General features: G+C 40.0%; 1 protein-coding gene across 1 annotated transcript; it reads left to right on the forward strand.

The window, feature by feature from the left end:
• Positions 1–1,665: 1,665 nt before the first annotated feature.
• Positions 1,666–22,389, forward strand: C1H5orf47 (chromosome 1 C5orf47 homolog). The gene is made up of 5 exons (XM_058546285.1): positions 1,666–1,936; positions 9,207–9,292; positions 10,746–10,845; positions 19,267–19,305; positions 22,330–22,389. Exons 1-4 carry the CDS (start codon positions 1,666–1,668, stop codon positions 19,284–19,286), a joined length of 477 nt encoding a protein of 158 aa, XP_058402268.1. The 3' UTR covers positions 19,287–19,305; positions 22,330–22,389.
• The last annotated feature ends 461 nt before the right edge of the window (positions 22,390–22,850 follow it).

Raw genomic sequence — 22,850 nt, forward strand, 5'->3', positions numbered from 1 at the left:
CACACTTTGCTGGTGAGAGTATAAATTGGTACAACCACTATGGATACTTGTTTGCTAGTAGCTACTAAAACTGAACATATGAATACCCTAAGCAATTCCACACTAAGCGGTATATACTCTATAACACGTTCAACAAAAGATATATAAAAGAATGTTCCTTCCTAGCAGCACTATTAATAATGGTCCCAAATTGGAAATAATCAAATGTCCATCAAGAGTGGCATGGATGAATAGATGGTGATATATTCAAATGATGTAGAAATTCATGCAACAGCTTGCATCTCACGAACATAACGAGTGAAAGAAGTCAAACACAGTGGACAAAGCTAAACTGATGCTGTTTGAAAAGGGGCAAGAGAGGAAAGGGACTGGGATTGGGCATCCACATGAAGTGCTTCTGCAGTGCTTCTTAATCTGGGTGGATGCTGTATGGGTATACTCACTGTATGAAAATTCATCCATTTGTATACTGATAATTGGTGCACTTTTCTACACATATTTATAGTTCAATTTTAAAAAGCTTATTTTAAGAAAGCATGTCTGTCACTGCCTATGACTTTGGGGAAGTCACTCCCCATTTTGGAGCCCAAGTTCCTCTACTGTAAAATGCTGCATGGGTTTAAAGAGATGGCGTATGGGAAAGCTATTAGTAAAGTATAAAGATATGCGCTTCACAGAGTACGTGCTTAATAAATGTGAAATGAAAATTAAGTCTAAGGGAACTACCTCTTACTATGTGCCAGATGCTTAATATGCCTTATTTTGGTTTATCTTAACCCAATTATCCCGAGTTAACATCTGAGGAAACTGGAGGCTCAGAGAGGGAAAGAGACTTGCCCAAATAACTCAGCTGGTTAGTAGCTGAACCAGGACGGGCTTCAGGCCCATGTCCTCTCTGTGCAGCGTCTCGAGGCCCAGCACCAACATATGCCAGACCGGGCTCTCTAGCCTCTCTCAGGCCCCTACTTCTTCTTCCATCCCTCATTCCTTCCCCACCCCACCCGCCCCACAGCCTGGCAAGGGTCCCGCTCCCCAGCTCTCCCCTTACTGGCTTTGTTCGCTACAAAGCGCACAGTGATCCGGCCCCCTACCCCGCTCTCCGCACAGTGGACTCTCCCCTCAGTCCCCCCGCCCCAAACACACAGTGTTCCATCCCTTCAGCCCCCCACCCGCAGTGGTCCCTCCGCTCATCTAATCTACCACGCCCTCCCCACACGGGTCCGGTCCCAGCGCGCCCCCTCCACCCACTCTCCTCACAGTGGTCCATCTCCTCATCTCTTACCTGCTCCTCACACCGGTCCCAGTCCCTGCTCGCCCCCCGACCGCCCTCACACTGGTCCCCGTCCCAGCCCCTCCTCGCCACATACAGTGGTCCACCCCCCCACCCCCGCACTCTCCTCACAGTGGTCCTGCCCCTCACCTACCACCCCCTCCCCACACTGGTCCAGTCCTCTCTCGCCCCCCCACCCCCCGCCATACAGCGGTCCCTGCCCCCTCCGCACAGTGGGGCGTTCTCTCGCCCCCCCCGTACCCCCCCTACAGTGGTCCGGCCCCCGCCCCCGCTCAGCCCTGCGCTCTCCCGCCCCGCCCTCCCCGCACTCCAGTGCTGGCGCCCGGCTGGCCGCTGAGGGCCTCGGCGGCGGTTGCGGGACGGAGCGGGCCGTGATGGCGGCGGCTGGCCGCGGGCGGGCGCGGGCCCCGGCGCCCTGCGTCTACGTGACGCGCTTCGGCTCGCACCGGGGTGGCGGCGTGGCGCAGCTGGGCGGCCGCCGGGCGCAGGGCCGCTGGGGCGAGGGGCTGGGGGCGGGCTGCCGCCGGGCGGAGGCGTCGTGCGGCGGGGAGCTGCCCCCCGGCCCCGGGCCCAGGGCCCCCGCGGCCCCCTCGGAGGCGCGGGCGTCGAGCGCGCGGAGCGGCCCCGGGCCGGCGGCACGTGCAGGTGGCGCGAGGGGGGCGGGCGGGGACAGGGCGGAGGGGGCTCCGGCCTTCGGGGCGGGCTGGGCGGTGCGCCTGGGCGTCCTCCTTGGCCGCCAGGCTGCCGGCTGTCCGGCTCTCAGGGCAGTTGGCTGCTGGGCCCTCAGCCTCCCCGTCGGCCTCCTCAGCGCGGCCTCTCCTAGGCCAGCCTGGGGCCGGCCACGCAGCAGCCCCGTCCCGCGGCCGCTGGGCCACTCGGGCGTCGGCGGCAGGCCCGGCCCCCCTGTCAGTCCACCAGCCTGTGCCGGCGCGGAAAGACAGCCCTGTCGTTCGCTTCAGGGGTGGCCGGCAAAGGGGCTGAAGCGCAGACGAGGGTCATGCAGGATGAGGCGGAGATCGAGAGGAAGGGGTACCGAGTGGAGCCGCGAAGTTCCCGGAATGAGGGGGCCCTGGGCCTGCTCCTTGGTATTCCTATTGGGATCCATCGACTTTATAAATTAAGGAGAACTGACATCTTTAAAATGTTGAGTCACTTTCTCTCAAGTACAGAGGATGTCTTTCCATTTGTTCAGGCTACTTTTGTGTCTTTAAGGAATGTTTTATGTTTAAAATTTTTTCTCCTGCAGGTTTTACATATGTCTTGGTAAATTTTTTCCTAGGCATTTGATCTTCTCTGCTATGGGGTTTCCTCCTCCATAATGTCTTCTAAATGTTTGTTTGTGTATATGAAGCCCCTTGATCTTTACAAAAAATCAGCTTTATTTAGGATTGATTTACATACGTTTTGAGGAGGTTTGACAAAGTTAGATACTCTAGTAACACACCACCACAAACAAGATATAGAGCGTTTCCATCACCTCAAAAAGTCCTGCCTGCCTTTTGAGAGCCCACTTTTCCACCTGTGCTTTTTAAAAAGTAGCTTTATTGAGGTATAATTCACAATCCATTCAACTCACCTGTTTGTTTATTTATTTATTTATTTATTTATTTATTTATTTATTTAGTGAGGAACATCAGCCCTGAGCTAACATCTGCCAATCCTCCTCTTTTTTTGCTGAGGAAGACTGGCCCTGGGCTAACATACGTGCCCATCTTCCTCTACTTTATGTGGGACACCGCCACAGCATGGCTTGACAAGTGGTGAGTTGGTGCACACCCGGGATCCAACCTGGTCGGACGCCCAGCGGAGCGCACACACTTAACCACTTGCTCCACTGGGCGCAGCCCCTCAACTTTAAAGTGCACAATTCAATGTTTTGTGCAGAGTTGTGCAACCATTGCCACAATCAGTTTTGAAACATTTTTATTACCCACCCACCCCCCAAAGAAACCCTGTACCCACCAGCATTCACTATTCCCCCTCACTGGCATCCCCTCCTGCCAGCCCCAGCCCTAAGTAGGCACTAAATTACTTTCTGTCTCCATAGATTTGCCTGTTCTGGACATTTCATATAAATGGAATCCTACAATATGTGAGCTTTCCTGATTGGCCTCTTTCACTTAGCCTATTGATTTTTGTATGTTAATTTTAGATCCTAGTACTTCACTGAATTCTTTTATTATAAGAGTCAGTTTTATTGTTGACACTCATGATTTTTCAGATATACTATTATATTATTTGTAAATAGAAATAATTTTATTTCTTTTTTACCTATTCTTCTGCCTGCAAGGATTTGTTTTGTCTTATTGCATTGGCTAATAGCACAAGTGCAATGTGGAATAGTAGTGGAGACTGTGGGCATCCTTGCCTTGTTTCTGATCTCAGGGGAAATGCATCTGTGTTCCCCATTACATAAGGTACTGGCTTTAGTACTGAGGCACGTCTACTTAAGATATTAAAAAGTATCCCTCAATTTTTATTTTCTTCAGTGTATTTATCATGAATGAGTGTTGGATTTTGTCAAAAGCTTTCTCAGATATATGGAGATAAGTGTATTTTTCCTCAGTTTTATTAATATGGTACATAATACAAATGGATTTCCTAATAGTGAACCAACCTCACATTCCTGACATAAATCCTACTTGGTTATGATTTATTATTTTCTTAAAGTAGTGTTGGAATCTGCTAATAATTTGTTTAGGATTTTTGCATTGTTATTCACGAGAGATAGTGATCTGTAGTTTTTCTATCTTTGTACTTCTTCCTCTGGTTTAGGTATCAGAATTATACTTACTTCATAAGAGGAATTAGGAACTTTTCCCTCCTTTTCAGTGCTCTGGAGTAATTTGTAGAACACTGGGACTATCTGGTGTTTGAAGACTTGATAGAATTCTTCTGTGAAACCATCTGGGTCTAGTGCTTTTTGTGGGATAATTCCTTAATAACTTTCTATATATCTCCTATGGAGATTGGTCTCTTTAAGCTTTCTGACTCTAATGGGTCGATTTTGGTAATCTGTATTTCCCTAGGAAATTGTTTGATCTAGGTTTCCAAATTTATTTGCATAGAGGTCTGCAGAGTAGTGTCTTATGGTTTTTGACTATTTCTTGTGTTTCAGTGGTTATTTCCCCCGTGTCATTTCTTTTTTTTTTTGTTTTGATGTGCTTTCTCCCTTTTTCTTGATCAAGTTAGCCAGTGTTTTGTCTATTTTGTTAATTTTTTTAAAAAAACAGGATTTTGATTTATTAATGAGATATTTTGCTTTTCTAGCCTCTTCCTCATTAATAAATAAAGATAAATAATAAAGATAAAACTTTATTATTTTCTTACGTGTGCTTTCTTTGTTCTTTTCATACTTTTTTCTGAGCAGGAAATTTTGTTTGTTTATTTTTATTCTTCCTTTTTATTGATAAAAGTGTTTAGTCCCATGAATTTTCTTCTAACCACTACTTTAAATCCCATAGATTCTAATATGTAGTGTTTTCATTGTCACTGTTTTTAAAGAAATTCTGTAATTTCAGTTTGTGTTACCCCTCTCACCCTAGAATTGCTTAATAGATTTAAAATTTTTTAAATTTCCAGGACTTTTCTGTTTTGCTTTTGTTAGTAAACTCTAGTTTTATTGCATTGTAATCAGAGAGTGTTGTTTGTAAACAGCAATCTGCTTTATGGATGTTATTGATGTTTTCTTTGTGACCCAATTTATGATCCTACCTTTTTGTTCTTTCTCTCCCCCAGAAGCCATGAGGTTAGAAGACTGTCCCTTTAAGTCATGCATCATGTTTGCCCCTTTAAACTGAGTCGGTCCCATTAAATTGCATGCTTGCTACTTTTTGTGGGGTCTGGACCTTTAAATTGTGCATTAAAATCCTTTCCCTTTAGTCTGTGCTCTGATCTGCCCAGTTATGTTTTAGTATTTTCAGATTTAGGGTGGATTTAATTTTTCTGTGGGTCACTCCAGCTCTCCTGCAGGTACCTTTTCTTGTGTCCTTCCTTTCTCTTCCCTGCTGGTGGTAAAGCCCTGCTTAAGGTGGGGCTGGAGCATATGGGATCATAGCTCTGTGATTTAATTATTTTCTCATTTTACTAACAGTGATTTTGCAGTTTCAGCATTCTCTGTCTTCAAGTAGAATTTTTGTAATGTGAAGTAGTTTGGGGCGAAATTTGGGGAAGTTGATTACTACTACACATCCCACATTGTCTTTGGCTTCCCAGAAGTCCTGCATTGGAAGGTTTTGAACAAGAGAAGTGATAGGGTCAGATTTATTTGGTTCATGCTGTGTAGGGGAGACTGAATTGGAAGCAGGCAAGACTAAAGCCCAAGTTGAAAAAATGTATAAATAATTTGGTGTCCTATCAGAACTCAATTTGCTTTGATCATTGGAAGTATCAAATGGTGCTCTGTAGAACGTGACTCCTGAGAATGAGCTGTGGTGGGAAGCCTGCAGAGAGACTTAAGCAGGGGCATTAGTTTGGACTCCAGGCCCCTCTAAAGGCCCCATTGTTAAAAGGGACTCAAGTTTTTTTTCTGGCCTCTGTGCTGGTGATTTAAAAAATCTAGGGATAGTATAAGACACTTTAGCCCTGGGTTTCCAGCTTCTTTGAATAATAACAGATAAAAAATTTATTCTAGGAATAGGAGAGTGCATGGTAGTGATGAGCTCTTCAGCATTAAAGGGGAGAGAGCAGGAAGTGTGGAAAGAATAAAATGGATCCTGTAGAGAGCCTGTGTTGCTTTAGCACTCACAGATCAAAGAGACAAAAAATAGTCCAGCGCTAAGATAGTAGACTGGACGTGAAGAACACTGAAAAACAGATGAAGCAGCTCATGGAGGAGGGCGAGGGGATGCACAGATTGGTGCTGGGGATCCCACATATGTCAGGTAGGAATAACTGGGCAGCAAAGAGCGGGGAGTATGAAGCCAGTTTTCCGCCTTTGTGACTTTGGGCTGTGCTGACTTGGAGTAGGCTTTCTTCTAGTTGGTGGCTCTGAGGGGTGGGAAATGACAATAATGCAGTTTGTTCTGAAGTTTGGTTTTGAAATTTTGGAATTTTTTTGCTGTTCCTTTGTGGCAGAGGTGACATGATCAGATCTGGAGGAGGGAAAACTGGGAGGGAGTTGGGGTGGTAAAGATTGGAGGCCAGAGACCAGTTACAGGCACTTGCGGTAGTCCAGGGGAAAGACAAGACCCTGAGCTAAGGCGATGGCAGTGGAGGCAGAGTGGACAGGATGGAGGCCTGACTGAAAGAGGGAGGAGGAAGGGTTGAGGCCAAGTCTGAAGTTTCTGTCCTGGGCAGCTGGGCAGATGATGGAGCCGTTAACTTGAGTGACCACCCTACTGTGCTTGTGAATCCAGGAATAGAGTCAAGGGAAGAAGGTCCTGGGCTAGTCTTTTATTTAAACCAAGCCAGAAAGTGCTGAAGTGCTTAGGTTTCACTCAATCTTGGGTGTATTTAATATTAATGCTAAGTGGACGTTCCTTAAATACTTAGGCCTGGCTCTCTGTGGGGAACACAGGTGAATTATTTATCCATTCAACAACACTTAACTTAACATCTACTGTACTGTAGTCACTAGGTCAGGTGCTAGTGAGGCAGATGGATCAGACAAATATTCTGCTCTCAGGAGACTTATCCATGAATAATGAGAATACAAGCTAGTAGGCATGAGTGCTGTGAGAGGCACACTTAGAAGGGCTTTGATAATTCAGGGAAAGGAGAGACATAGAGGCAGGAAGTCAAACCACATGGGTGGAGAAATTGCTAGTGGGACAGTAGAGATTATTAAGAGCATTGGCTTTGAAGTCAGAAAAACATGGGGGCCGGCCCCGTGGCGTAGCAGTTAAGTGCGCATGCTCCGCTGCTGGCGGCCTGGGTTCGGATCCCGGGCGCGCAGGACGCACCGCTTGTCAGGCCATGCTGTGGCGGCATCCCATATAAAGTGGAGGAAGATGGGCACAGATGTTAGCCCAGGGCCAGTCTTCCTCAGCAAAGAAAGAGGAGAATTGGCATGGATGTTAGCTGAGGGCTGATCTTCTTCACACACACAAAAAAGAAAGAAAAACATGATCTTGGCTCTGTCATGTATTAGCAGTGTAATACTGGGCAAGTTAGTTACCTGATTCTCAGTTTCCTTATCTGTAAAATGGGGATAATAGTTCCTGCCTCAACAAATTGCTGTCAAGATTGAATGAAGTAATGCATGCAGAGTGCCTAGCACAGGGTCTGGTGTAGAATAAATGCCCAGTAATGTTGGCACACTGAGCAGAGATGGCTGGAAGGGAAGGGAATGATCATCTTGAGTTAATTTCCTACACCATATTCACATCTCCTCTGTATCTAATATATATTTACTTAAATATATTTACTTAAAATATTTATTTAAATGGGTGCATTTTTTCCTCTCAACTAAATTTCTTTTTAGAATACTTTACATCATTACTTCAGTGGAAAACTTGTACCGTTTGCCATAAATAGAAATTAACTAAAAACAATCTAATAAAGGCAAAACAATATTATTAAATTCTAGCCAAATAGATTGTCTGCTGAAGGTTGTCTGTGGTCATAAAGAGAGACTAGCAAGTCTTAGAGAAGTCTTAAAGATGTACTAGTTCCAAACTGAGACTCTCCTTGATGTTACCAGAAGATTGAAAAAGAATTGGAAAGGGAGTGAGTTTCTCACCATGTGATTTAATGTTCTTTAGTGCTATATCTGTGCCCCACCCAGAGTCATTGGCATGCTTCTCACAAATTGGGAAATGCCATTTTAGAACATACTCTAATGCGCTCAACAAATGGTATACTTACTGTGTATCTAATATCTATGGCATTAGATACTGGATCTCTAATGAAGAATAAAATATACTCCTCAAGTGCTTCGTGAGATCAGAGAAGGCCCCTGGAAAACTAAATATTGAATAGGTAGAAGAAAGGCGGTAGGGCAGGCACGAAGTGGGGAAGGGTTGGGGTAGGGGAAGTATTCCAGACAAAAGGAGAACAAATATAAAGGCTTTCAAGGAACTCATGCTCATTGCTTTATGATTTTGTCTTTGGACACACAAGCCCTTAGGTTTTCTTTTAACAGTTAATATTGGGGAAGGCAGCATGGTTTGGTGAGTAGAGACAGGAAGCTTCTTCATTCTGACAAACCTTTATTAATATCTACTATGTGTCTGGTAGTGTGGATAGAAAGATGAATAAGACACACATGGCCATTGCCCTCCAGAAGGTCTCAGCTGAGTGGAGGAAACACATTATAAAAGTTTAAAATGATATAAAAGTGTGCTAAGTGATATGAACAAGGTGTTCCTGGAGCCAGTGCTGTGCGTGGGGCTGTGTGTGTTTGAGGGAGGGCTGTAGAGAGGAGGTGACGTGAGCTGTCTTGAAGAGCAGGTAGAAATTTGCCTGGCGAGTGTGTGTATGTGTGTGTGTGTGTGTGCATGCACACTGTGTTCTAGCCAGATAGAAGAGCGTGTGCAAAGGCTGGGAGGGGTAAGAACAAGACATATTTGAGCAACCACAAGGTGTTTTGTGTAGTTGGGCGCATAATGTGTACCTGAAGTTGAGTGGAGAAGAAAGGAGACTGTGGAGATACACTGGGGCAAGATGTGGTTTCTGGTATTTGTTTACTCTTCCTAACCTTTTTGGGACTCACCTTTCAAATCAGAAAAGGAAGGAGATTTCCTAGGCACTTCCAAGGTAGTTTATCTCTAGTTTTATTGTTTTTTTTTTTTTTCCAGCATAGTATTAGCTATTTGGTAAACCGTTATTATCTAGTAATCAGAAATACCCCAACAAGTGTAAAAATCCCCAAAGAGAGCTCAAGAGACATTGATAATTGTCTCCATTCTCAGGATAGTGAATATATGCTGACCTTGCTTTTTTACCCTCTCACTCTTTTTTTTTTTTAAATTAGGTTTAACCCAGAAGAATTTAGCTAAAAAGTTTGATTTTCCCATACCTTTGAACGAAGCTTCCAAAACAATGAAGAAAAAGAAAAAGGTATTTTATTGTAAAGGGGAATGAGCAATATTTGAATTTTAGATTAACTTCTCTAAATACAAATATGTGAAGAAACTCAAGACAGTAATAATAGTTCCATCTTTTGAAACATTAAATTTACTGAAATGACGAAATACAATTAATTTAGCATAAATGAAACTTGGTTTGAAAATATTTATTAACTATAAAGAATAGTCCTTCTAGAGTTCAAAGGTATAAAACACATTTTAATCCAACTGTAACCCACTGGGAGATTTTTCAAAGCATGAAAATATATGTTCCACAGAATATACCAAATTCTGATAGATAGTGTAATATAAGTATCAAAAGAAAATGATGGATTTCACAGAAAAGAATAATGTATCTATATTAGTGTCGTATTACTCTTTTAAAGACAAGGGATGTACATTAAGTTTCTAGCAGGAAAGCTGACAAGGATGAACCTTTCCTGCTGAATCATTTTAACCTCTGCTTGTCCAAATGTCATGGTAGCTTGAGTGTTTTAAGCATATTCAACATCAGTTACTCTACTAATCTTTGTTTTCCACCGTATATTTTACACATCAGTTTAAAGAAATTGTTAGTTGATAACCTCACATAAAAGTGTATTGTTTCTGAGGTTTGAATTTGATTTATAATCCATGTATAGTATAGAATAGCATTCAAGGTGACTAATCCTTGCAGCAAATGTATTTTGAGTGATCATCTAATCTTCTCACTATACTAAGAAATATTTCTTCCAAGAACCAATTCCTCTTGGGTGAGGAGAAAAGAGCAATAGCTAATATTTACTTGTAACTACTGTGTGCCAGACACTGGGGTAAGGGCTTTACACATATTTTTCATTAATTCTAATAATCCAACGTATGAAGTTATTCCTAGATGTGGTTTAAGCAGTTGCCCAATGTCAAGCCACTGGTAAGTGGCAAAGCCAGAATTTGAGCCTAGATCTATCTGTTTTCTTCCAAGTCCTCTTTCTTTCTATTCTACTATATTCTTACTCTCTAGTAATTTTGCTTTGGTATGTCCTAGGAGAAATGTTTAATTCTGACTAGAATTAAATACATCAGAAAATCAAATCATTGCCCAGTGGTTTAGACATGGGAATAGGAATTCACTGTTTTTATCACCTTTCAAAACAAAATTGAATGTGTTGGAACCATTTAGGTAGGACTTTATAGACAGTGCCTTTGAAAGGAAACTTCATCCAGGGCAGTTAATTTAAATACTACTATAGAGAGGAAATGCTAGGAAGTTGGGAAAAGAGATCAGAAAATTCAATGATCATGAGAAAACAATTACATTTAAATTTTAGGTCTCTAAGTGCTAATATTGCTTTATAATAATAACATCAATTCGCATGAAGCACAGTTGAGCCACTCCCAGCTGCCTCCATCAAAATGTATTCCTGCTTCTCTGCTCAGTGTTCTTTAACTGTGTGTATCTTTTTAAGGTTTCAGTATGGAATAGAGTATACAAAGTCATTTCTAGAATGCTTGAAGAGAATGAAAAATATAGACTCAGGCTGAAACACCAACAATTATCTGGTGAAAGTAAGTTAACACAATTTTTATTTTATTGTATTATTTATTGTATTTTATGGTGTTAAAGAAGACTGGCTTTTGTAACGGTATAGTTACCCTTGGTCACTTTAGACCCGTAGTTTTCCTAATTGTCACATTCGATGTACAGAACTATAGTAACGAGGCTACCATATTATCACTGTTCATCACAATTAAAGGTACAAACGTCTTAAAGCAGTGAGTGTAGAGTAGAGCACAGGGGTAGGTATGCGTGGAGGAGTGCAGAAGGTGAACATTGACTGAATTTACTCAGCAAAGGAAACATACTTGTTTTAATGCCAACTTTTTAATACAGATTACATAACTCATCCATATTGATGAAGAAAAACATTTTAACTGCGATATAAAATTATACATTCTGTATCACTTCGTATAGTCACTTCCTTTCCATGGATGCTGCAGTCCAATTTAATGCATTTAACAAAATTTGCCCTTGAGTTATGACCTTGATGTCATTATTTCATTCCTGGAAAACACTCATAAATTAAATCATGTTCTAAAGCTGCATCAATATTGAGTTGATATTGTGGTCAGAGCAAAATTAGATATAATCTAGTATGTTTATTAAAGTAATTGGAAGTTCTGGATCCTCAAACAATTAAGTTGGATGCAATTTATGTAACTAATAATGCCACATGAATTGATAAATCATAGTAGTTATTTTCTTTCCTTCATGTATGTCCTAATACACATGCTACTGTGCTGAATGCGTCTATAGGTTCTTTATACGGTCACTCGATGACAACTTCTATTTTGACAGTAAATCTGCAGAATTTAATTTTTTTCATTTATTTTTATTATTTATTTTTTTATTGAGGTCACATTGCTGTATAACATTATATAAATTTCAAGTGTACATCATTACATTTTGACTTCTGAATAGACTGAATTATGTTCACCACTAAAAGTCTAGTTGCCATCTGTCACCTTACACATGTGCCCCTTTACTGCTTTTGACTTCCCCACACCCCATCACCCTCTGGTAACCACCAATCTGTTCTCCATATCTGTGTGTTTGTTTGTTTATCTTGCACATATGAGTGAAGTCATATGGTAATTATCTTTCTTCCTCTGACTTATTTCACTTAGTGTAATACCCTCAAGGTCCATCCATGTTGTCACAAATGGCAAGGTTTCATGTTTTTTATGGCTCAGTAGTATTCCATTGTGTATATATACCACATCTTCCTTATCCATTCATCCGTTGGTGGGCACTTAGATTGCTCCCAAGTCTTGGCTATTGTGAATAATGCTGCAATGAACATAGGTGTGCATGTATCTTTTCGAATTAGTGTTTTTGTGTTCTTTGGATAAATACCCAGAAGTGGAATAGCTGGATCATATGGTATTTCTATTTTTAATTTTTTGAGAAATCTCCATACTGTTTTCCATAGTGGCTGCACCAGTTTGCATTCCCACCATCAGTGTATGAGAGTTCTCTTTTCTCCACGTGCTCTCCAACAGTTGTTATTTATTGTCTTGTTAATTATAGCCATTCTGATGGGCATGAGGTTATATCTCATTGTAGTTTTGATTTGCATCTCCCTAATAATTAGTGATGTTGAACATCTTTTCATGTACCTGTTGGCTATCTGTATATCTTCTTTGGAAAAATGTCTGTTCAGATCCTCTGCCCATTTTTTAATTGAATTATTTGTTTTTTTGTTGTTGAGTTGTGTGAGTTCTTTGTATATTTTTGATAGTAACCCCTTATTGGATATGTAATTTGGAAATGTTTTCTCTCAGTTGGTATGTTGTCTTTTTGTTTTGTTGATGGTTTCCTTTGTTGTGTAGTAGCTTTTTAGTTTGGTGTAGTCCCATTTGTTTATTTTTTCTTTTGTTTCCCTTGCCTGAGGAGACATGATATTCAAAAATTACTGCTAAGACCGTTGTCAAAAAGTGTACTGCCTATGTTTTCTTCTAGGAGTTTTATGGTTTCAGGTCTTACATTCAAGTCTTTAATCCATTTTGAGTTAATTTTTGTGTATGGTGTAAGATTATGGTATACTTTCATTCTTTTGCACATGGCTGTCCAGTTTTCCCAATACCATTTATGGAAGAGACTTTCCTTTCTCTGTTGTATGGTCTTGGCCCCTTTGTCAAAAATTAGCTATCCATAGATGTGTGGGATTATTTCTGGGCTCTCGGTTCTGTTCCATTGATCTGTGTGTCTGTTTTTCTGCCAATACCATGCTGTTTTGATTACTATAGCTTTGTAGTAAATTTTGAAATCAGGAAGTATGAAACCTCCAGCTTTGTTCTTTTTCCTCAGGATTGCTTTGGCTATTCGAGGTCTTTTGTTTTTCCATATAAATTTTAGGATTCTTTGTTCTATTTCTGTGAAAAATGTCGTTGGGATTCTGATTGGGATTGCGTTGAATCTGTAGATTGCTTTAGGTAATATGGACATTTTAACTATGTTAATTCTTCCAATCCATTAGCTTGGAATCTCTTTCCATTTCTTTATGTCTTCTTCATTTTCTTTCAACCATGTCTTGTAGTTTTCAGTGTACAGGTATTTCACCTCTTTGGTTAAATTTATTCCTTGGTATTTTATTCTTTTTGTTGTGGTTGTAATGGAATTGTATACTTGATGTCTTTTTCTGCTAGTTCATTGTTAGTGTATAGAAATGTGACTGATTTTTGTACGTTGATTTCGTACGCTGCAACTGTATTTGTTAATTATTTCTGATAGTTTTTGGTGGATTCTTTAGGATTTTCTATATATAGAATCATGTCATCCACAAATAGTGACAGTTTGACTTCTTCCTTTCCAATTTGGATACCTTTTATTTCTTTTTCTTGCCTAATTGCTCTGGCTAGGACTTCCAAATACTATGTTGAACAAGAGTGGCAAGAGTGGGCATCCTTGTCTTGTTCCTCTTCTTAGAGGAGTAGCTTTCAGTTTTTCACTGTTGAGTATGATGTTGGCTGTGGGTTTGTCATATATGGCCTTTATTATGTTAAGGTATTTCCTTCTCTACCCATTTTATTGAGAATTTTTATCAGAAATGGGTGTTGAATTTTGTCATATGCTTTTTCTGCATCTATTGAGATGATCATGTGATTTTTATTCTTTATTTTGCTAATGGGGTGTATCACATTGATTGATTTGCAGATGTTGAACCATCCCTGCATCCCTGGAATAAATCCTACTTGATTGTGGTGTATGATCATTTTAATGTATTGTAATCGATTTGCTATTCGAGGTCTTTTGTTGTTCCATATAAATTTTGTTGAGGATTTTTGCATCTGTGTTCATTAGTGACATTGGCGTGTAATTTTCCTTTTTTGTGTCGTCCTTTTTTGGTTTTGGTATCAGGGCAATGGTGGCCTCGTAAAATGAGTTAGGAAGTGTCCTGTCCTCTTCAATTATTTGAAAGAGTTTGAGAAGGATAGGTATTAAATCTTCTTTGAATGTTTGGTAGAATTCACCAGAGCGGCTATTGGGTCTGGACTTTCGTTTTTTGGGAGGTTTTTGATTACTGTTTCAATATGTTTACTTGTGATTGGTCTATTCAGATTCTCTATTTCTTCTTGATTCAGTTTGGAGAAGTTGTATGATTCTGAGAATTTATCCACTTCTTCTAGGTTATCCAATTTGTTGGCATATTGCTTTTCGTAGTACTCTCATAATCTTTTGTATTTTGGTGGTATCTGTTTTAATTTCTCCTCTTTCATTTCTGATTTTATTTATTTGAGCCTTTTCTCTTTTTTTCTTAGTGAATCTAGCTAAGAGTTTGTCAGTTTTGTTTATATTTTCAAAGAACCAGCTCTTAGTTTCATTGATCTTTTGTCTTTTTAGCTTTTATTTCATTTATTTCCAGTCTTATTTTTATTATTTCCTTCCTTCTGCTGCCTTTGGGCTTCATTTTTTCTTATTCTTCTAGTTCTTTTAGGGTGTAGTGTTAGATTGTTTATTTGAGATTTTTCTTGTTTCTTGAGCCTGTATTGCTATATACATCTCTCTTAGTACTGCTTTTGCTGCATCACATAGGTTTTGGTATGTTGTGTCTTCATTTTCATTTATCTCCAGGTATTTTTTGATTTTTCATTTGATTTCTTCATTGATCCAATAGGTGTTTGGTAGCATATTGTTTAGTCTCTCCATATTTGTGACTTTTCCAGCTTTCTTCTTGTAGTTGATGTCTAGTTTTATACTACTGTGGTTGGAAAAGATGCTTGATATGATTTCAGTTTTCTTAAGTTATTGAGATGTGTTTTGTTTCCCCATATGGTCTATTTTTGAGAATGTTCCATGTGCACTTGAAAAGAATGTGTATTCCACTGCTTTTGAATAGAATGTCCTATATATATCTATTAAATTCATCTGGTCTAGAGTTTCATTTAAGTCCACTGTTTCCTTGTTGACTGTCTGAATGGTCTATCCATTCATGTTAGTGGGGTATTAAAGTCCCCTACTATTATTGTGTTGCAGTCAGTTTCTCCCTTTTGGTCTGTTAATAGTTGCTTTATATACTTTGGTGTTCTTATGTTAGGTGCATATATATTAATAAATGTTATGTTTTCTTAGTGGAATGTCCCCTTTATCATGATATAATGTCTATCTTTGTCTCTTCGCATCTTTTCTGGCTTGAAGTCTATTTTGTCTGATCTAGGTATAGCCACACCCCTTTTCTTTTGGTTGTCATTTTCTTGGGGTATCATCTTCCATTCCTTCATTCTGAGCCTATATTTGTCTTTAGAGCTGAGATGGGTCTCCTGGAGGCAGCATATTGTTGGGTCTTGTTTGTTAATCTGTCCAGCAACTCTGTGTCTTTTGATTGGTGAATTCAATCCATTTACATTTAGGATGACTATGGATATATAAGAGCTTAATACTTCCATTTTATCTGTTGTTTTCTTGTTGTTCTATGTTTCCATTGTTTCTTTTTTATTGTGTTTCTGTCTGCCATTTTAGTTTGTTGGTTTTCTGTGATGTGTTTCTCAGTTTCCTCATTTTTTATGTTTTGTGACTCTGCTCTGAATTTTTGTTTCATGGTTACCATGAGGTTTATATAAAAGATCTCATAGATGAGATAGTCCTTTCTCTGCTGATAACATCGTGTCTCCATTTGCCTATGCAATTTTCGTCCTTTTCCTCTTCCTCTTCTATATTTTTGTTATCACAAATTATCCCTTTTTTTATTGTGAGTTTGTCACCAAATCGAAGTGGTTATAGTGATTTTTAATGCTTTCTTTCCCTTTAGCCTTTGTGTTATAATTGTTTACTAACCTGTTCTAATATAGAGCTGCAATTTTCTGATTCTGTTTATTGCCTTGCTCAAAGCTTTGTCTATCTTTGCCTTTTGTTTCAGGTAGGAGGGCTCCTTTAAAACATTTCTTATAAGGCAGGTATAGGGGCTATGAACTCCCTCAGCTTCTGTTTGTCTGGGAAGGCCTTTATTTTTCCTTTTTATCTCAAGGATAACTTTGCTGGATAGACTGTTCTTGGCTGACGGTTCTTATCTTTCAGTATTTTGAATATATCATTCCACTGTCTCCTAGCCTGTAGAGTTTCTGCTGAGAAAACTGTTGATAGCCTAGTGGGGGTTCTTTGTGAGTTATTTTCTTCTCTCTGGATGCTCTTAATATTCTTTCTTTGTCATTGACTTTTGACAGTTTTAATATAATGTGCCTTGGAGAAGGTCTTTTTGCATTCAGATAATTAGGTGTTCTGTTAGCTTCATGTACTTGTATATCCAGTTCTTTCCCCAGGTTTGGGAAATTCTCAGCTAGTAATTCTTTAAATGAACTCTCTGTTCCTTTCTCCCGCTCTTCTCCTTCTGGGATACCCATTGTCCTTATGTTGCTTTTCCTAATTGAATTGCATATTTCTCTTAGAATTTCTCCATTTTTAAAAAATCTTAATTTTCTCTCCTCTTCCACCTGAATCATTTCTAGATTTCTGTCTTTGAGCTTGTTAATTCTTTCTTTCATATGGTTTGCTCTATTTCCACTGCTTTCTACTTTATTCTTCATCTCATTTATTGTGTTCTTCAGCTCCAAAATTTCTGTTTTTTTTTTTTAGAGTTTCAATCTCTTTGGTGAAGTACTCTTTCTGTTCCTTAATTTTATTCTTGAGCTCATTGAACTTTCTTTCTGAGTTTTCCTGTACCTCACTGAGTTTCTTCACAACAGCTATTTTGAATTCTCTGTTAGTTATATCGCAATCTTCCATGACTTCAAGTTTGGTTTCTGGAGAGTTGTCGTTTTCTTTTTGTGCTGCCATATTACTGTAGTTCTTCATGGTGCTTCATGAGTTGTTCCTGTGCTGGCACATTTGTGGTAGCAAACACCTTTCTTATTTGGGTAAGGCTTTGTTTACTTTGATTCTGAGCTGCTTCTCATTAGATTTGAGAGCGTGAACTTCCCTGCTCCACTGCATCTGCCAGAGGCATCGTCAGTGCCTCATCGTGCTCCTTGTGCCTCTGAGGCTGCTGTTGCCTTTCTTGCTTACAATGTCACTGCAGTCATGGGTGTCACTACTGGGTGGGTGGGGTGGCTGCCAGAACCTCTGCTGCTTCTGGGGTTGCCTGGTTCATGGATTCCCCCATTGCAGTGGGTAGGGGAGAGGGAGAATTGGGCAGGAGCCAAGGTTACAGTCACTTCTGCCATGTCCAAGTTTTTGAGTCTGCAGGTGCTGCTGCTATGGGTTGGGGGGGGGAGTCGTGGACACTTGTGCAGCTGGGGGGACCGGGGTCGTGGGCTGCACTGTTGCTGCTCTGCATGGGCTTGGGCGCTGCTTCTTCATGTGCCACCTGCGCTGCTGCTCCCAGGTTATCTAGGGGTGCTGGCAACATTGCTGCCAGGGGCACTGGGTTTGTAGGTGTCACCACTGCTCCCAGATGGGCCAGGATTGTGGGTGACACTGCCACCACCACTGGGGGAGGGGTACTTGGGTCACAGAGGCCACTGAAGCTCCTGACGCCTCGGGTCTCTGGCACCTGCACAGTTCCTGGTACTTCAGGTCACGGGCACCGCCGCTGCTGTAGGGGTTCTTGGGGTCTTGGCTGTAGCCTCTGCTGCTGGAATGGCCAGTGTTGGAGGCACCACCACTGAGGGGGGGAGGGGACTGGGTCAAGGGCACTGCTGCATTTCCTAAAGCCTCAGGTTGCAGGTTCCACCAGTTGCAATGGGGTAGGGGCTGAGCCAGAAGTGCTGCTGTGGCTCCTGCAGCCTCTGGTCTCTGGAGCCGCCGTGCTTCTTAGAACCTCAGGTCACAGGCATTGTGGCTGCTGTGGGGGGTATCTGTCTTGGGTGCAGCCTCAGCTGCTGGAAGAGTTGGTGTTGGAGATGCCATCGCTGAGGGAGGGGGAGGGGACTGGCTCACAGGTGTCATCGTGGTTCCTGGAGCCTCTGGTCCCGGACCTGCAGTCATTCCTGGCACCTCTGGGAGTGTGGGCTGCCTGGATTCCTGGGGCCTCCATTCGTGGGTGTTACCTCAGTTCCTGGGGCCTCTGCTTGCAGGTGCGGCTGCAGTTCCTAGAACCTCTGGTCTTAGGAACTGCTACCACTGCTCCCCTGGTTACACGACCTCTAGGAGGTCCAGTCCACCCACTTTCAGATGTATAGATGTCTGGATCTCTCAGGCATTCAAGTGTGCTGTGCAGAGAGTCCTTTTTTGGTCTATGTATATCCTATTGGTTGTAACTTAGAGGTGAAAGACAAAGGGAACAACTCCACCATGATTCTGACGTTGACCATTACAGAATTTAATTTTGTGAAAAATTTCGTGAGATAATAATTAGAACAGAATATCATTTTGTAAGCAATGTAACACTGAAAACCCATTACTGTTGATGTAATATTGCATCAATAATAGCATAAGTTATTTGCAATAATGGCATATAAAACAATGTTCAGATTAGTGATACTCTATTTTACTTTTCTTATTCAGTTAAGAAGGAAAATGAGGCAGTAGAGGGCATTAGGAAGAAAAAAGTACTCAGTGGTTTCTTAAGTGAAAACGATGTCTGACTAGACAGAGGAATGAGCAGAAAACCTGAACCTTGTTCTGAATGTTAATCCAGCTCCAATTACTTTAATAAACATACTAGATTACATCTGCTTTTGCTCTGGTCATACCTTGAACTTTTCGGGTTCTCTTGTGCTTCAGCAAGAGGCCTTCTACTGAACATCAAGTAATCTTGTAAGGATTATTTAACAACTTAAAATAATATACTGTGTTTTCCAGAAATAGCCTCTTAAAAACATGAAGTATCTCTGCAATTCATTATTTTGTATTACAATTTTAAACCAGATTATAAAAACTAATAATTATGTTTTAAAAATGTGTTATAACTCTTATTCCTTAATATGTATTTATTAATGGGAAAATTAGTGCTAGAGGCCAACTTGAATTTTCCTTGTATTTTGTGTTGCTCCTAGACTCAAATCACACAAGATGAATCTTCTTATCATCTTCTGGTAAGAACCCATTTAGATAACAGTTATAGACTTTTTTCCTTCCTTGATATCCTACCGTCTTCAACCTCTAGTGTGTGTGTCCATGGCTAATTCCAGCCTGTTCCTTCCTGAACCTGGTGTTAGGCACATAGGAGGCACTCATTAAATATTGTTGAAGTTTAATAAACTTCATTTGGGCCCCATCTTAATAATGCTATTGAAACTACTCTCTCCATGGTCTGTGTTTTTGGTTTTTTTTTTTTTTTCTTTTTGTTCATATCTCTGCTTAGTTCTCTTTCTCTTTGAACATGCTGTCACATTTAATATTATCTTAATACTATACCTTAAAATCTTTCTTCTTTCTTAGTGTTCTGGAGGCTACGTCATGGTTCTCTTTCTGCCTTTCTGACCATATTTTCTGTGTAGTTTTTATTTGTCCCTTTTGCTACCACCTAATAACAAATGCTGCCCTAGGAGTAATTGGTCTTACTCACTCTTTACATATATACTCTGAGATAACTCACCCATTTTCTGGTCATGTACTTCTGAATTTCTTTAGGCTATTCCACAGTTACTTTTAAATGCCACATATTTGAAACGGAGCATATCATCCTTCCCCCTTTCTTTTCAATTGTACCCTGGTTTACTAATCATCTGGGCTTATTACATTCTTAGGGAGAGATTACATCTAGTTTGGTGGGGTTTGGAATGTAATAGAAAAGGTAAGTAAGGTGGGCCTTGGAAAAGAGAAGTAGACTTTTATAAGTGGGAATGTGGGGGAGGAGAGTATATTTTAGACATGGATATGAGCAAGTTCATGGAGTCCAAGAAAATGTTTAGGAACGTACAGTTTGATTAAAGCATGTTTAAGGTAGTCACAGTGAAGAGAGGTATAAAAATATACTGACACTGTATTTCAAAGGGTCTCAGTTGAATGCTGGGCCGAGGATTTGTACTCAGTTCAGTAGGCAATGAAGAAACATGAGACATTTTCTTACCCTTTTATTCTTAATGGTTTCAAATGTACAGAAAAGTTGCAAGAATAATACAGAGAACTCCAGAATACCCTTTACTTAGGTTCAGTGATTTTTAACATCTTGCCGCATTTCCTTTTCATTCTCATACTCTCTGTCTCTGTGTATATATAAGGTATTACCCCTTAATACTTTAGTGTGTATATCCTAAGAACACGGATATTTTTTATATAACCACACTATAGTTATCAAATTCAAGAAATTTAACAATCATATAAAACTTTTATATAACCTATAGCCTGTATTCCAATTTTTTCCAATTGTCACAATAAAGTCTTTAATGGGATATTTTTCCTGATACAAGGTCCAGTCCAGGATCACGTATTACATTTAGTTGTCATACCTCTTTAATCTGTAACAGTTCTTCAGCCTTTCTTTGTCTTTCATGATATTGACATTTTTGAAGAATACAGGCCAGTTATTGTTCAGACTCCAGACTTGCTGACACCTTCTCATGATTTGATTCATATTTTTCATTTTTTTTCGCTTAGGAAGGTTCACCCTGAGCTGACATCTGTTGCCAATCTTCCTGTTTTTGCTTGAGGAAGATTTGCCCTGAGCTAACATCTATGCCAGTTTTCCTCTATTTTGTATGTGGATCGCTGCCACAGCATGGCCGCCAATGAGTGATGTAGGTCCGCGCCTGGGAACTGAACTAAGGCCACCGAAGTGGAGCATGTGGAACTTAACCACTAGGCCACCGGGCCGGCCCCCATATTTTGCATTTTTGTCTGGAACATTATATAAGTAATGTTGCTTCCCTCTCAGAGTATCACATCTGAAATCATGTGATCTTCATTTATCCCTTATTAATGATAACTTTGATCTCTTGGTTAAGTTGTCCATTTCTCCACTATATATAATTACTATATTTCCTTTTGTAACTAATAAATATTTTACAGAAAGATGAGATATGCAAATATCTTGTACATCATTAGTAGAGAACATTTTAAAGCAGTGGCTTGATCAGATCTGCATTTTAGAAAGGATCTGGTGTCATTTTGTGGAAAGCTTTGGAATGGAGGCAAGATAGGAGGTGAAAAAGAAAATCGGAGGATTGTAATAGCAGTCTAAGTGAAAAAGTGAAATGCACTTTAATGCGAGTGGCAGAGTGGGTGGAGAGAAGAGAAATGATTAGATGTAGGAGATAAGAGATGATACTGAGTTTTGAGAATAAGTAGATAAGGAAGAAGGAAGTCAAAAGAAAGAACTGGTTTTGTGAAGGTACTGAGTTTTATTTTGGGATGTTGAATTTTAAGTGATAGTGAGGTACTGGTGAAAATTCCAAGCAAGCAATTAGAAGTGCTGTATAGTGTGATATCTATACTGCATAAAGGTGTTTTAGCAGTAGATGTGGATGAAAACCTCAACGTGAGGATGGAGGGCGAGGAGAGGACTAAGAACAGTATGTCAGGCAATGTCTAGGATGGTGAGGAATTCTCAGTTTCAAAGAGGGATTCTAGGGGCTCAGTCAGGAGTAGTGAGAGAGATGACTGTGGATCTGAGGGAGGATACAAATGAAGCTTGCAGGAGATAAGGAATTGGCAGTTCAAAGGAGAGAATGACCTTGTTTAGTGAGCACGCAGGGGTACGAAAAGTAGGAGTGTAGAAATATGTCAGCTAGGAACGTTTGAAGAGTTCCAGCACTCTGAAGTAAAGCAGAAGTTCCAAGTGATGACAGTGTTCAAGCAATGACCTTACTTATGAGTGGCTCAGGTAGCCTGGAAAGGCTTGTGCTATAGTGGTTCTGTTACAGAGTTCCTGTAAATGGGGCTGTTGAAGTCACCAAGGGTATCGGCAGGAGTTGGAGTGGAGAAGAAAAATATGAGTTACGCATTGAGTCCATCAGAAGCTTTTATGGTCAACTAGAGAAAGTAAAAGTTATCAAAACAGTAAATATGCAGAGTGGCTAACTGTTGCTTTGCAGTCTTAGAAATGTTAAAAATTTTCAGTGACTACTGATTATGACATTTTATATTAACAAGATTCAATTTTGTCATCTTTTATTTAGGGTTAACCTATCTTTGGATCTGTTTACCAAGGAAGATTATGAAGAGTTTAAAGATGGAGCTTTAAGTTGAATCATAATTATTTGTTAATTTTGGTGTGTTTTTTGGAATTGGAACTTTAATAGTTGAATAGAAAGATGACCTTCTGTATAAATTAATAGTATTTCTTTGCAAGTTAATAAAATTTTAGTTAAATATTGTTATCCTATGCATATAGTTATTTTCAGAGTTAATACTTATTTCCTATTCTTTTAAATTACTCTTATACATAAAATGTAAATTAGTATATCAATACAATTGCATGCATTTAAATTGCCAACTTTTTCCCTTTATTAATGAGTCTGCAACTGCTGCTTTATTCGTCTCTTGATTTACATGTAACTATTTTAAATTAAATTTAGATTAATTTAAATAATTTTTGGCGTCCTCACTTTTTCTAAATTTCTCAATTATTTTATGATAAAAACCTACAATTTACATAGCAACAATTATTTGGGATGTTAAAACTAAGAGTTATTTGAGC

Source organism: Diceros bicornis, chromosome 1, assembly GCF_020826845.1.
Source record: "Diceros bicornis minor isolate mBicDic1 chromosome 1, mDicBic1.mat.cur, whole genome shotgun sequence".
Taxonomy (NCBI): Eukaryota; Metazoa; Chordata; class Mammalia; order Perissodactyla; family Rhinocerotidae; genus Diceros; species Diceros bicornis.

Bases quoted from the DNA above. Each gene is read 5' to 3' on its own strand.
- C1H5orf47 (XM_058546285.1), top strand. From the start codon at position 1,666: ATGGCGGCGGCTGGCCGCGGGCGGGCGCGGGCCCCGGCGCCCTGCGTC. The intron at 1,937-9,206 runs GTGGCGCGAGGG...TTTTTAAATTAG, and splicing joins CGGGCCGGCGGCACGTGCAG to GTTTAACCCAGAAGAATTTA. The intron at 10,846-19,266 runs GTAAGTTAACAC...TGTTGCTCCTAG, and splicing joins CCAACAATTATCTGGTGAAA to ACTCAAATCACACAAGATGA.